Genomic DNA, 15,924 nt, shown 5'->3' on the forward strand with positions numbered 1-15,924 from the left:
AATTTGTAATGCCACCTGAAAAGAACAACTTCATTTTTATAAACTGTCGTAGACTGAATCTTTGTTGTCCCCAACATAACAAAAGATACATCTCCATTCTGAATCTCCTAAATCTTTCTCAGCGTTTTCCAGGATTTATTGTTACCCAGGGTCTGAGAACGTGTGTCCAAACGAGATTTATTGCATTGCGCTCGGGACAGCATATCAACCACCAGTTATTTTCCGTTCATCCATGCCGGTTTGTGTAGTATTGAAGTATTCTACGTGTCATGTTTATAAATCTAATGTAAGCGCGCAATGATAAGATACAAAAATGAGCATAATGGTGGGGTGCTTAAAAATATTTTATATCGAATAGTAACTTATGTTAATCTTCCGTTCAAAATCTTTCCACTAAATAAGTTTCATTATATTAGGAAAGGATTATTACAATTTTTTGTTCTCACTTTAGTTATAATCATATATGGGATATATAAAAATGTGACAAAATAGAAAGTTTTTAGGTATTCGACAAAAACATCTGGGTAAGGCAGCGTATGTAATGCGGAGGTACAATAGCACATTTACAAACAATGTTTAGCGGTACCGCATCAAAATAAGCCCGTAAAATTCGACTGTTGGTTATAAGCAGAAAAAAGATCGGAATAGACTGAATTTACCTAAACTTCGAGAAATGATAAAAGGTAGAAAATGTAATCAAAATACGCGTATAATGACATTATAAAATAATTGCCAGTTCACAGATTTCAGAGAGAGGAATTGTCTACTCTATACGTATTATTTTCTTGAAGATCTCTGGTCATAAGCTGTCCAAAAATCTTTTTAAGTAAATTATATGCAAATAAAGGGAGACCCTATTTAATAAAAACCAAGAAGAACATGTTTAAGAACATTTTGGAAAATGCCTACATTATTAACTTAAACAACCTTACTTACTCATCGCCTGCATATATACATATATACACACACCTGCATATACTCGTACTCAAATTTTCCTTGTGTAATTCTAGCAAAATCAGCGTAAAGAGCACAATGTCTGTTAACTAGGACCACTGCATTAAAAGAGCATTATGACTTGAAATGCGAGACAAGAGAAAATTTCATAGTTTTTTTACAACTTCCAATTTCTTTAAAATATAATTTTTATGTTTAACACTTACATACATTACAGGCAATATTTCCTATACGAGAATACGTTCAGTACCATCATTCACACTAATGTGCAAGCGAAGCGCAGAACTGTTAAAACTTAAATTGAATCGAAAGTACGTGGCGCATCATTGAATATACCAAAGATAAACTTTTACAGTTATTGAATAGTCAAGAGTTTTTGTGACAGCTCCATTAATCTCTAAAGTGTAAGGAAATCTCCATGGCTTTTTAATTCTTTTACAACATCCAATATTTCGGGAACAATAGCGGAACATCGATCGACAGACAGACAGACAAAGAATTGCCCGTGAGCTAACTAGGTCAGCCGCAGAGACGTACTCGAGTTACGCTTTGCGCCCCATAACAGTAGTAATCATCGTCCTTCAACTACAAGACGGGTACAAAATTGTCTGTGTGATAACTAAGCCACCAAGAAGTATTTTTTTATGAAAAGGTATATAGTACACAAGTTCCGCAGCAGATATTGTGCGTCTTGTAAAGTAATAATAACAATCAACTTCCTTATTTCCTCCACAAAATTATAACACAACAATGGATCTAATCCAGGGTCTCTTAACCTGTGGTCCATGGACCGGTTGACTTTCTAACCATGGTTCTAATTCAGCAAATCAAATTCAAAGTTTAATAAAAGGTAAAGCTGGTAAAAGCTATACCTCTTTTTTTTACAAAAGGTATGTGGGCTCGTTGAAATTTTTAGAGGGGCCCTTGACTAGAAAAAGGTTAAGAAACCTAATCAATTAAATTCGTAGTGTCTGGGACTTGAACTAGTTATTTTAAAAATGGTCAGTAACAAAAACAAAAGTTCGGATATCGCGAAACAACCAGAAATACGTCCAATGACTAGCTAAACTGAATTGAAGCGACAGTCATTGTTGTTATACTGCTGGGATTAATACAAAGCTCGAAGTGAGTGGTCGAAACTTTCCCAAACTGTTACATTTTATATCAGTTTAATCCGTGCCTGTCTACTTCCCACGCCTCTGTCTTTAGCGCACAGCCGCCTCAGTGGAAACGTTCTTCTTTATGGGTAGTTATTATATTGAGATGTCGCCCACTAGCTTCTCGGATTTTACTAATAGCTTGTTTGCTTTTTAACAATTTACGACATGATGTGATTTATTTGATCTGATGACGAAAAATCTGGTTTCTGATGAGGTAAGAGGAAGTTGATGGTGCTGTTTCGCCAACCTGCGTTTAAGTGCGACGACTATGGAAATTATTTTTGGTTACATTTTATGATCTTATCAGTGGAATATCACTTGCGCTATTATGGCCGTATAAGTAGTCTATAATGCAGAACAACAGTGCTCTGTTTTTATTCTATTGCTAGTGATAAGAGTTATTTTAATAACCTGAATTTTCACGAAAATTTCCATCTTTAAAAGAACCAAATATTCTTTTGGAATTACACTTTTTTTTACTTCTCGTACTAATCGATGGAGTGATAAAATGATGCAACTCAAAATGAAATTAATTTTGGAAAATCTTAGTGTAAAACTGGTTTGTTTTTTTTGCTTGATTTTGATAAATAAGACAGTGTAGTTACCGACTATATACAATTGCGTCTTACAAACTTGTTAAAGTGTTCCCAACACGTATATAAAGTCGGCAAACACGATTAGTTTTCTTTACCTTCACAAGGGCTCTACATAAAGTACGAGATTACAGCGCCTTCCCATTTCGATTCGACATGAAGAGAGATTTGGTTCGCGAAAAAATGTTTTACGTTATTTGTACCCACGATATATTGTGTTAACGCGCGTAAGCGCTAATATACCGAAAAATTCTTAGAGCGTTACGATGTTCTGGATTGAAGGGAGGGCCATACAGCATTCTGAAAATTATTGCTAAGAAAATGGAGGAACTCTAATGGGGCACCTCGTAGGTTTTACTAAATCTGATTTGCAAATAATGTACTAACATAGTTTATAAATACAGAATATCTAATGTTACTAATTAGAGTTTTCCGAAATGCTGAGCCAGTTGAGAAAGTTTTTTGTCCATCCATCCATAGTATATGTTAAAATCAAAATATTTCTTTCGTATCACAAATATTCATAGCTTGAGGTTACAACCATCAGGTAAACAGTCGGGACTGCTAGCTGATTTTAGATATATCTAGAAATTTGCATGACTTAGACGCCTCATAAATAGAACACTAACTACGTAATGCGACATAAAATGCTACAACTTGTCTCTGCGTTTTGCAGTTATCTACACAGTACTTCAACAATCAACTAAGATTACATATTCGTTCAAATACAAGTCTTAGAAATATATGCTTAAGTGTATTTTCCTCCTTTGAGTAATCGCTGAGTTTCCTAAGAAAGCTATACATCACAATAATATGCGTAATGCATTATTCCGAAATAAAACAGCCACAAACTAATCTAATCACTTAATCCATATTATATCATTTACAATTGTTTTTATGATATCAAATAACGGGGCAAACAATTCATGCGCCTGGTGGTACATGCCACGCTAACCCAAAACAGTTGCAGTGCCACTCAGAGAGATACATCGCAAAAATTTGCAGTGGCACTAGTAGCACTGCCGCTGCGCCCGTCCACCCTGAGACATAAAGTTGACCTCGTTGAAGTTGATCTCGTGCGTCTGTAATGTCACCAGCTCCCTTACAATACTAGAACGCGGTAATGCTCACATTACTGCTTGTCTGTGAAACTTAATGCCGGCTCCACAAGCTTGCCGTTTGCCGCATGTCCCAGACGTCTACAAACGCTTGGCGAATTAGGTGAGACAAATGTCGGCATCCACACGCTTGCACTAGTGTGCTCCAGAGAGGCAAGTATGGCGGACGTCGAATTTGTGTCTGCTACTACCTTCGGCTTCGGCCTATTTTTATTACAAAATCAAGCAACATGAAAGGAAACGTGCGTCTGCCAATTTTTGTTTGTATTTATGGTCCTTACCTTCGGATTCCAAACGCAGGGTTCTGCTTGGTAACACTCCAGAATTAACAAAATAGTCTCGTTTGGCCAGTCACCTACGGAAAACTATTACTCCTAGATTATAATAGTTGTTTTTAAATTCTTTCCGCAAAAGAAAAAAACAAAGGTTACAGCCATGTCTATAAAGACAGTACAGCGTCATCTTTTTTTAAATATACGGTATATCCATCAACCCGAAGTAGCAGAAAAGAAACGTCTATCTGTCGACAGTTTTCAAACAATACTAACTAGCACAAACGTATGAATACAAGACAAACCCTTGCCACAGGCTTCCTTTGACATGTGCACAAAACCCGACACTTGAACGGATCGGCGGCAAACACATGCAAGCTCGCGCAAACAATCCAAACACACCATACACACGTTTGTGATTGCGCGCGCTTGCCATGGCTTGGCAAGCGTGTGAAGCCGGCATAAAGATTATTATGTAACATTTGAAATGCACATACTGCCTACGTATGTAAATGACTAAATAAAACAACGCGAAATGCATATATACCCGTCTCTCCTCCTGCCTTACTTCTTTCGCTTAATCTACTTGATTATTTTTACATAATATTAGAACTTTACAGTGTAATAATGTGAGGCATTTCTTTAGAATTAATTGTACTTTTATTTTCATGTTTTTATTATGATTTTGTTTGTTTACTATTATTGTTTAAATGAGTGACGATTACATTTGAAACTGTTGTATGGCGACACTCATCACATGAAATAAATTCTCGTCGACAGCCTTTATAGGCAGTATGCAGAATACTACGATTAGATTAGATTAGACTAAGCATACCGCGACGAGCAGAGTTAGCTAAATTTTACTGTACATAAAGCTCCTATTTTCTGACGACAAAAATTATTTTAACTGCCTTTATGCAATAACGCAGTATTGCAGAATACTTGAAATAGATTTAAAAACGTTTATGCAATTCCTTTAATAAAATAATTTACAGATACCACTTATCTAGTTGTAGTATGGCATACGAATTCAAAATGTATATTTTAAATGCAGGTTAGTCACCACATTATTTTTGAAATTACAATGACAATGATAAATGTATAAAACCAATAGATGTCTACTGCCTTCTCATTTAACCAGTTCCCTATCAAAAGGAAACGAAAACTTAATTACTTTTTTAAATTCTACCTTAATCCGTAGAAAGCCCGGCAATGTTAATTGCAAAGTAATTTAATCCCTTGCGCCCTTGCGATTCTTTTTACAATATTTAACTGCCGGCAGGTGCTTCAGTTCCGCATCTGTTCATGTATGACAAGCATTGATTTTTTTTACATTATTAATATCGCATAAGAGCAATTTTGGACCACATTTACGGGTATTAGAGGCTACAAATATTTTTAAACTTCCAATTGAAGTGCCAGACGTTTTACATAGTTATCTATGTTGCCCCGGCAGGTGTTGATTGTTACATTAGTGTTCTGGTTTATATCACATCTTGAAAGACAAAAAAATGCTGCCAAACTGTACACGAATACTTTATCCACTATCATCAGAAAAAGCTATATTATGTCGATGTAATAAGGGTGTTGTGCATTTCGCGTCACACAAGTTTTTTCCAGCTGGTCGCGTGGAGACTCCCTTACCTATTCATGCTTTCTACAGGATTTAAGAACAATTTTTTTTTGTTGCTCAATATTTCAAACTTATTGTTATTAAATGGACGTAGTTAAACAAAAAGATCTAATGCACATTCAGTCACTTTCGAGACATGGCGGTTTGAAGTTTAAAAGTGTTTCTCACTCTTGTTTTATTTTCAAAACTTATAATGTCATGTACCTCCAGAGATATTTATGTTTTTAAATGTTGGATTTTTTGCTGATCTAAGAGGTCTAACCTCTTTAGGAACCGTTTGGTACATGTAACTCGTTATTTGATAATTTTGTGGATTGGATCCTTTTTGCAACAACGTCCAAATCGAAAACGCAAACCCGCATTAAGCAATCATAAAAGCTGTATACACGAATTATGACCACACTTTAATAGAAAATGCTAGAATTAACCATTCGCCATAATCGACACCAGGTTGACAACAGCCATTAACTTACCTTATTTAACTTACTCATAATCTAATACAACCACTCGAACCAACCAGGAATTAATGACACGGCGAATATTCAAGTACACGCACGAAGTTCGATAAGCTAAAAATTAAACAATGATATTACCAAAACCAGTTCCGATGTCCAAATTATTCAAACCAGTATCCAAATACATAAGACCTAGGTCCGTGTGAGCTCCAGTTCAGACTGATGAATATGCAAACATTATTCATTGATTTTAGGAACGCAAATTGAATACCAAATTAATGACTGTTGGTGTGTTACATTTGGTATACATTTGGTTATTAATTTAGTCCAAATAGTAGTAGGAATAGTAACATGTAATAGCGGTAGCGTTAGCTACCTATATGTGTATGTACATACACGTGTATATAGTTAGTAGCAGCAGAGCTCCTTGTGAAAGCGTTTGTCCAGGGAAATCCACTTTACCTATTGCTGCCAACAAGCAGTAAGCATTACTGCCTTTAGGTTCTGAAGCATAAGTGTGCTGGTGAAATTAGAGACACATGGGACTTGTCAACTTACGTCTCAGGGGGACGTGCTCCTCAGATCTTGTATCACCAGTCGTCCCGTAATTTGTATCATAAAAAAGCGTGGTTTGCTGAAATCTCGTCTCTCGTGTAAAAGGGCCCGAGTTCGATTCGGGTCTAGACCACTGACTTTTATGCAATCTATTATTAATTATCGCTTAAAATGTATAAGACTGTCGAGGAAAGTTATAAGAATTTGTTGCCACTTCATCTCCCATTGAGGTATCGCGCTTGTGTGACTTTGACCTATGTCATACAGTAGGACGTAGTGCGTTAACACAGAAGAGCATTACCAACAATGGATCAACCGGTGAGCTAAGCATGTAATTAGTCACACATATTGAGCGATAAAGCCAGAATAAACGTTTCAAAACCGCGTTCGTTACGGCCAATGGATGGGCGCACAAATATTTCCGTTTTAATGCTATTATGGATTAAAATAAGAATGTTTAGAAGCAAACTAATTGTTTATAAGAATCTTCACGCGTGTCCTAGATAGTGACAAAATGATAAATGTAAAACATGAGCAGGGTTTTTGTGCTCCTTGATTTCCTTTCCCTTTTTCCAGAAGCCTTGGTAAAAAATAGTATTATTCAAATATATTCTTCATTTCACATGAAATTGTCACATTGATTGAACCCTTCTACGACTTATTCGTAAAGTCGGTTCGCCAGAGAAGAACGAGTAAGGAACTCCATGGGATGCTTTTTGTAAACGGAGTTTTTGTCCATTTTTATAATTTACAATATTCATTTCAAATATCTCACATGGAAACAAACTGAAAAATGTAAACAGGTTGCCGCCAAGGATTTTCATCCAATTACGCAGAAGCTTAAATCTTTAGTATAGTTTTTGTTGCACCATAATTTGTGGCTATACAAAAATGTAAACCTCGCAAATGACAAATTTGAATAATTAATTTGAAAGGAAATATTATTACAGTATAATAATATAATGATTTTGTGAATTTTTTAAAACAACCAGTTTATTTTTAGACTCTATTTTAAATTATATTTCTTACGCCTAGTTTATGTTGCTTTTTATTACTTCTAGTGCATATGGGTAAATGCACAATATTATACCTTCAATAAGTTTGAATATCCAATTTTTGGTCGGGCACATTGAAACTATACTACATAGAAGTATGTGATAACTTCTATACAATTTGTATTTACACAGATAAATGATTTGTGAATTTGTCGAAATAGGTGCTGTTGTCCAAACGGGATCTGCAGCAACACTTTACCACGGACAAAGAAAAGCAATCACCAATGTGTATTGATAGAATATTTAAACACAATATCACTCGTTCCGTGCGCTTGTCGTGACCCGGACAACGCGCGAGGTGCATTGTCTATGAAATACCGAGACAATTAATCTTATACGACGTTTAATTTCATCATAATCGGATATGCGATAGGAAAATGCTATAAGTGCATTTATTAATTTTCGTTTCCATTTGAAACAATATTAATTAAAAAGAATATAAAAATTATTTTTGTAACAGCGCAAAAAAATGTCCAATAATTTACCGCAGGTGTTCAGGTGGTGCAGAGAAAAACTTTATGCTATTTAAAAACAATTAAGTAAGCAACCTATTGAATAATAAAATGTACAATATCAGTGTCCAAATTTTCACGTAACAAATCCCTAACTTCGTTGTCTAATTTATGACATTTGCGTATTTATTTTGACGTTATTCAAGTCATTATTTTGACTTCTTGTTACATTTTATTATTATCACTAAAATTTACCCATATAACTTAAAATACTGACTGACTTATTAAATCCATGTGTACACGCACATCCACACCTGGTTTAACCTGTTGAAGTGCGTGTGTGTAAATAAATATATATAAAATGCCTTCAATATTTTATTTTTTATTGTATGCTTAATGTTGAAAGTATTTTCACAAATAAATTACTTATGAATTATTATAAAATTCAGCAGATGTTCTGCTACTTTGAAAATTTGTTTGCAAGTAATCTGCAATTTTCAACATGCCTGCTGTGTGAGACGATTATGGCACATCCTCCTTATACGTCTCTCCTTACGACACAGTTACTTAGTAGGCAACGTTATAGTTACTGTCTGTTTGGTAATATGGAGGTATTACTATAACCGAGATCAATATATAATAATAATAATATGTTTTACTTCTTCTTGGTAAGACAAGCCAGTATGTTAATATTATTTAATTTACATCTATAATTGTTCGTTTTTATCAGGTGCTGTAACAATAGACCATCAAGATGCTATTGCGGCTAGCACGCACACACACGATGGAGACGAGAAGCGGCCTTGTTTTGCGTTATAGCGGGAAAGGCGTTAATACGCACCGCGCTGCAGTGGCGCTTACATCGCACCGGAATAGTTAAATTTTATATAGAAAACCAACTAACGTTTAAATTTTCCTATTCACAGTCTCAATGTTGTAAAACTTGCAGGTTGTCATGAATGCCAATGTAATAACAACATTCCGGTGAATGCAGTCACTAGTGTACATAACATTGCTCAATAAGAGTATCACATTGCCGCCAGCAAGGTTTTAAAGCTAAATGTAGGTATATTTATTTAATACTGTAAGTAGTTTATAGTCGCCACGTGGTTTTAAATTTCAAATACGTTAGCGTAATTTATAAGAGCAGAATGTAAATTACAAAACAAGGCTCCAGGTTCAGGTTTAATGCGACTAAAACACAGGTGTGTCTTCTCACATCAAAACGGAGTCCCCTACACCTTACTCCGACTTTCTTTCTTCTTTCGATAAGGCACCTTGAGCTACTTGGTCTGAACTTACCATCCAACCTCAACTTTGGGCATCAAGGCATACATCGAGTTCTTGTTAAAAACTGCTGCCAGAAAACTAGGCATACTTTACAAGGTCAGGTGGTACTTCACACCTGAACAGCTTTTAAATCTGTTTAAAGCACAAGTTCGATCCTGTATGGAGTACTGCTGCCACCTTTGGGACGGCTCTGCCCATTACCAGTTAGCTGCCTTGGACTCGGTGGAGCGAAAAGCAAAGAGACTTATTAACAATAATTCTCTTGTGGAGTCGAAGCTTCTAAATCTCGACCATCGCAGAAAAGTAGCCTGCTTGTCGGTTTTCTAACGGATACATTTCATGGACGTGCGGGGATGTGCGCAGGAACTTTCCAATTTGGTTCCGCCCTCACCGTTCCTCCTTCGGTCGACTAGAAGGTCCGGAGCACTCCATTCTTATGTCGTTGATATTCCACCTATTCGCACTAAGCGCTTTGCATCCTCCTTTCTGATGCGTACGGCAAAAGAATGGAATGCTTTACCTGTATTTCCCGAAAAATACAATTTGGGGCTATTCAAGGCTAGAGTGAATAGGCACTTTTTAGACAAACGCGTCCAATCGTGGGTCACATCGTCGCTTAACATCAGGTGAGATTGTGGCCAAGCGTGTGTCTATTATATATTTTAAAAAAAGTTTTTTGTAAATTAAATTGTACATTGATGGTTTTTAAGTAAGGTACATTTATTTCGCTCATTAAGTCTTAGAAGCTTTGAGCATATTTTAACGCAGCTACTCCGTTAATAAATAATATCCCTGGAAAAATATTCTTCGAATAATATTTTTGTCCGTGGAGTGGAGACTTCTATTATATCTCAGAATACTTTAAATTTTATTTTATTAGAAATTAGTCAGCTTAGCATATAAATGGTGCTTTCTAATAAGCGTAAGTAAGTAGCGCCAATGACGCATGTGCTCTTTTTTACGTAAAGTAATGATCGTAAACAATAACCAATACATAAGTTTTAAACAAAGCGATATGCCACTAGGAGATAGAAAGACAAATGTAATCAGTTTGGTTTGTTATGAAATAGACTAATAGTTAGGGGACCAGACTGGCTTCTTAACACAAGTTATGCATACCTAGCTTACGCTTACATAATGAGAATCGGGTTTATATTAAGAATTTGTAATTTACGAGGTTTGAAACTGTAGTCAAAGAAAAACTTTATTCCATTATATTCGGCTTTTGCGCACTTTGATGACGAAAATCCATAATAGCGAGTGACCCGTTTAGCTCTTTCAAGTTGTCTCGATTAATAATAATACGTATTTGAAACAAATATTGTAGATGATAAATGTTTCTAAATGTTAATTTACAAAGTATAATCTCTACAGTCACTAAGACTTTAATGAATTTGATGATTTCAAGTGTAATCTATTAAACTTACGAAATAAAGGTATGCTTGAATTTGAATTTAGCTCAAGAGTCAGAGACCTCAGTACTATGCCTTAACTGTTTTGTAACAATAGGCATTATTATATTACTTGATACACTTTCATAAAAAAAAAGTAATAATTATGTAAAAGTTCCTATTAGTACACACTTATTGCGTATATTCTGCATTAAAAAGGATTTTGGCTGATTATTCTCATTCATAGCCCAAATTCAACCTAAACTACTTGTCTATTTTTAATATGCGAAGTAATATAGTCGAAGCAAGCGCATAATTGAGTACTAAATAAACACGCTAATTTCAATAACAATAAACTTGTAATAAAATGAAGTAAAAAACAAAAAAGTACGTAAATTATTATTTCTTATCACATGTTTATTACTTAATTGGAATAGTTAAAATTAAATTTCACAAATGAATCAAGCATATTTATTTATAAAAACGCGTACATTTTCCGTGAGCACACTTCATGCCATAATTAGTGGGGCGAAAAGGGATAGCAAATAGTGGTGTGCACCTGATCCGGGGGCTTTGGCGCGGACAGTAAAATTTTAGAGCGGATTTCGTAAAATGTACGGCAAATAAACCCACATCCAACACAACTCGCCTTTCCTGCAGGATCAATGGATCACAGTGCCTGCAATTTTAAGTTTAGATGTAACACAAATTTTCTGTGAATATTACGCAAAACACTTGATGTGTACAGTAAGTAGCAGGGCCACTAAATCGAACTGTAAAAAAAATATTCAGGTAAGTGTAATAAGGGCTATTAAGGCTAGTTAAACGTTTCAAAGATTGACATATGCGCATTTTAAACCCTATGTAGCTATGCTTTGCCAGTAATCGCGTCTCTATGCCCAGACAAACATTTTGGAATCGAAGAGGACACCAATGTCCGTTCGTAAGGTGTAAATTTGATACGCCAATAGTTGATGATATCAATTGCGATGTTGTTGCCAGTGCATTATTCATGAAGACTGTTTAAATCATGTTGCAATGGTACACAGTCCGCAACAGACGAAATTTATATGTATATAATTTTCTTATCATCACTCTATAGCATGCGTCAGGAGGGTAATATACATGGGCATACATGAACCATGTACGCATTGTAAAGTAGAGGCTCGAGATGAGATCCCTGACGAACTCCTGTAGGTCCATCAATAAAGTTAACACCTGTCTCCCGCAATATTCGCCTGGAAACAATTGGAAAGACAAGATCTTACTTACCCCCATGAGCAAAACAATGTATACTGAGTGCACTGAGCTGACATAGAAGAATGTCATCAAATGCCTCCTAAATAGGCGAAAATGTAGTACCTCCTACCAAACTGGCAATTGTAGATCAATCATTAAAATTTTAGTATAATCCAGATGTCTCCTGTTGGACGTAAGTTTGCTTAAATATACAGTTACCTTCCTGCAAAAGTATTACACTCTTCATTTCTGTCATCTACATTCTACCACAGTAGTTTAAACCTACCAAAGTAATAATAGTGTATCTTGCAGGTATACTATTATGGGCCACAACTGTACTTGCAACAATGTATTTAGCCAAACTATTAACCAGTTAGTTGTACAGTAACCAATGCACTGCCGTCCAATTCACATGTACTATATAATTGAACTCTTATTAAGGTTTTCCTGTTTCCAAGTGTGAAGAAAGGTGGTAAAGATGTGTGATATTTTGTTTCATACATTTTCTTTGATACATTAAAACAATGCCCAAAGCTAATGTGCAGTTAACTTACCTCAATTTTTAGGGTAAGTGTACCATTTGTTTCAGGAGGTATAACTACAAGCTATGGATTTACTGTAATAAACTACAATCACGTAACATACAGCTTAGCAGATTAAATGCACAATATTTAAAAAAAATTGAATATTTGTCTAGCTTCATTCAGACAGGTATGAAAGTAGTGTTTAGTTTTAATTCTGGCTTTTAAAGCGATAAACAGCCACTTGCTAAATATAGCTCTAACATAGTATATAGTCAAGAGGGATTTAGTCACATTCCAAACCTTTGACCTAATTCTTGAAACCTTTTTGTAGTTCCAAAATGTTTAATTATAACAAGAAATATCTCTTGTTATATAAATCATTTGATTGATTGATTTATATAAATCAATCAAATAGTTCACAATGTAATTAGATTCAATGATGTTATGAGCTCCATAACCATGAAGTATGCGGGATTCAGTATTAAATGTCTTATATTTAGGAATTCTAGGCATTCAGAATATAAAAAACATAACTTCTAAAAAGCCTAAAGGAATGATGATTGTAAGTGTACTTGATTTGTATTTGAAAAGTGTTATTCCAAAGTGTCTTCAATTTAACACCAAGGACACAGACAAACTACCTCTTGATAGCTTTCTGGTTATTCTTAAAGGAGAACAATAGGCAATTCTAATAAAATGAATGAATCAACGGCAAAAAGCGCCGCACACCCACGAGCAGAGCTTCGGTCGGCGGCAGGTCACAGTACGAATGTGTGCACCATGCAACTCAAGAAGTGGTCAGGCCGGTTCCTGCGACACCCACACGCGACCATAGGCGACCCAATACAACCACGTTTAAGAAACTTTCCCGACCCTAGAGAAGCTCTTCCAAAGATAGGACACCAGGGAACCTGGTTGATAATTTTTTTAACTACTACAAATTTGGACTTTTATGAAACACACCAAACTAAATTAAGATTTTATTTAACAATTTAGTCTATATAGCAAAATTTGACTAATAGGTAATTACAAAACACACACAAATACGCACAAAATAACAAAGTAAATAGATACACATGAAAAATTTTGATATTTTTGTACCTTCATTGTCGTTGTTTCCGTGCACGCTCTGCACAGAAGTCACCAAAATTCCGACGCACAAAACGCTCCAAAATCTCACAATCATTTTAACTGATCTAATGTCGACACAGAGTTCACAGTTATACAGTAAATAACAAATTACACACTCGTCATAATCAAACCGATGACACTCGCGCTGCAGAGCAGCGATCGGCCTTTCTTTCGCAAATGGCGGCGGATGACGGATGTGCTCATCGATTGTGTTCGGGTGTGAGCGTTTCCGAAGCTCGGTTCGTTTTTTTTATAGATATGTTCTGCACTACTCTTAATTAAAATGTTGCTATACTAAACGCTTATTGCGTCATCGATATTGTACATTTTGACTCCATGATTTAATTAAGGACAACGATACTAATTTCATATCTTTGCAGTGTTTTGGTATAAAAATAAAATTAATTATGAGTTGGCATTGGGCAATCAGTTGTACAACAAATATATCAATTGGCTGGAATTGTACAAAAAATAATAATAATCCTGCTAATCGCTCGTGTATTCTTTTTATGCCATTTCGCTTCAATATCTCACAATATTAGATATCTATTCCTTAATGAAATGTTTTTAGACATAGAAGGCACAAGGGTGACGATGGGTTTGTGGGATTTTTAATGAATCCGAATTTAATATATTCCGCACAGTATTGCCGTCTCTTCTTTTTTACTTCCGACATTGTTTTGTTTTGAGAAATACGTACTAAGTGTTGTACATAAATATCTACTGGTTACCTATTACGCGCGAAACCGCAAATGAAAATAAAATAAATATTACGTTGTTTATATAGGATTGCATAAGCAGCACGCACCGACAGGAATAAGACAATCATGCATAAACTCGTTTATCTCATTCGACGTTCAATCGTACTCAACAAGTAAAACCAAGAATTCTATGAACCAGCCGATTGATACAGGAATGCACGGGTTATTTAACAAAAACTTGTTAAAACATGATTGCCCGCGGTCTATTATCTACGAAAATTACCTATTTAGGAATACTAATGACTATTAAAATGCGAAACTGTGTCTGTTGCCCTTTTATTTGTTTGTTTGTGTCTACTTTCATTTCGAAACAAAGCGACCGGTTGAAATGATTTTTATTTTATTTATTTAATAAAACAGGACAGATATATGAACTACATGGAGAGAAATATCGAAACAAGTTAGTTTGAGCAATCTCTTAATTAATATTAGTTGATGTTCACAAGTTGTAGTCGAGAATCGAGAGCTCAGTCGGTGTCTAGGAGACTTCCTACACAACACCCCCATTTTTTTTCTGGATCTCTTACCGCCTTCCTTTAGGCCTGAACCGCTCACAAGGGGGCGTTATCGCCCACTTTGGGAAAGGCTGGCTTAGAGCATAAGTATTATTGTAACGAGAAAATGTTGTAACCCTGATAACCTGGTTTGTTTTGTTGCCATTATAAAACCACGCAAATGCATTTTGTCTATTTACTCGGGCCAACAGCTTGCTTAATAAAACAAAAAAAATGTTGATGAATATAGCAAAAAGTGCGTTTGAAAACAACAATAACGTTAGCGTTTTTCCAAAAAATTTAATACGAAAATTTAAAAAATGATTAGAGTATCAAATAAATTATTACATTTTTCGAATACAAGTAAATTTGGGCTTGTATTTTACTATAACAATGATTTTTCAAGAATGAAATAAACGATGCAGTAGTAATCGGAATTTAAATTACTATTGTTTTCTTTGAGCGTGAAACACCAAACGCGGGCACGTGCGCTTGTCCTGCGCTCGCGCTCTGTGCGTTGTCGCCTATATAAATACACGGAGTAAGATCCGCCGTTGTCCCGATCCGACACGCGTCCGAACCACACCCGCTATCTGTGTGTTTCACGCGTTAATGTTTGTTTTTGACATAATTTAATGTTCTGCCGTATTTACGATAAGAAGACTATGCGCTCAGTTGCACGACACGAAAGTTTTCGGCCGCCGCGCGGCGACCGCCCTACTACTCATTAATGGCGAATCTGAATTCTATTTACTAGGCAATAACATTTAAATTCCTCTGAATAATGCAACCGCTCGGTAGCCGCGTGGCCTCCGGCCGGCTCCTGCGCGGTCGCCGCGTCGACCGA

At 35.7% G+C, this 15,924-nt stretch overlaps 1 protein-coding gene across 1 annotated transcript in view; it reads right to left on the bottom strand.

The window, feature by feature from the left end:
- The window catches only part of LOC113228239 (calsyntenin-1), a 265,570-nt gene extending 251,536 nt beyond the window's left edge, over window positions 1–14,034 (bottom strand). The window contains exon 1 of the mRNA XM_026461506.1: window positions 13,793–14,034. Coding sequence (XP_026317291.1) covers window positions 13,793–13,877 — 85 coding nt within the window. The 5' untranslated portion in view covers window positions 13,878–14,034. The remainder of the gene's footprint in view (window positions 1–13,792) is intronic.
- Window positions 14,035–15,924: the final 1,890 nt, after the last annotated feature.

The sequence above is a fragment of the Hyposmocoma kahamanoa genome, unplaced genomic scaffold (assembly GCF_003589595.1).
Source record: "Hyposmocoma kahamanoa isolate Upper Pololo Valley unplaced genomic scaffold, ASM358959v1 224, whole genome shotgun sequence".
Classification (NCBI taxonomy): domain Eukaryota; kingdom Metazoa; phylum Arthropoda; class Insecta; order Lepidoptera; family Cosmopterigidae; genus Hyposmocoma; species Hyposmocoma kahamanoa.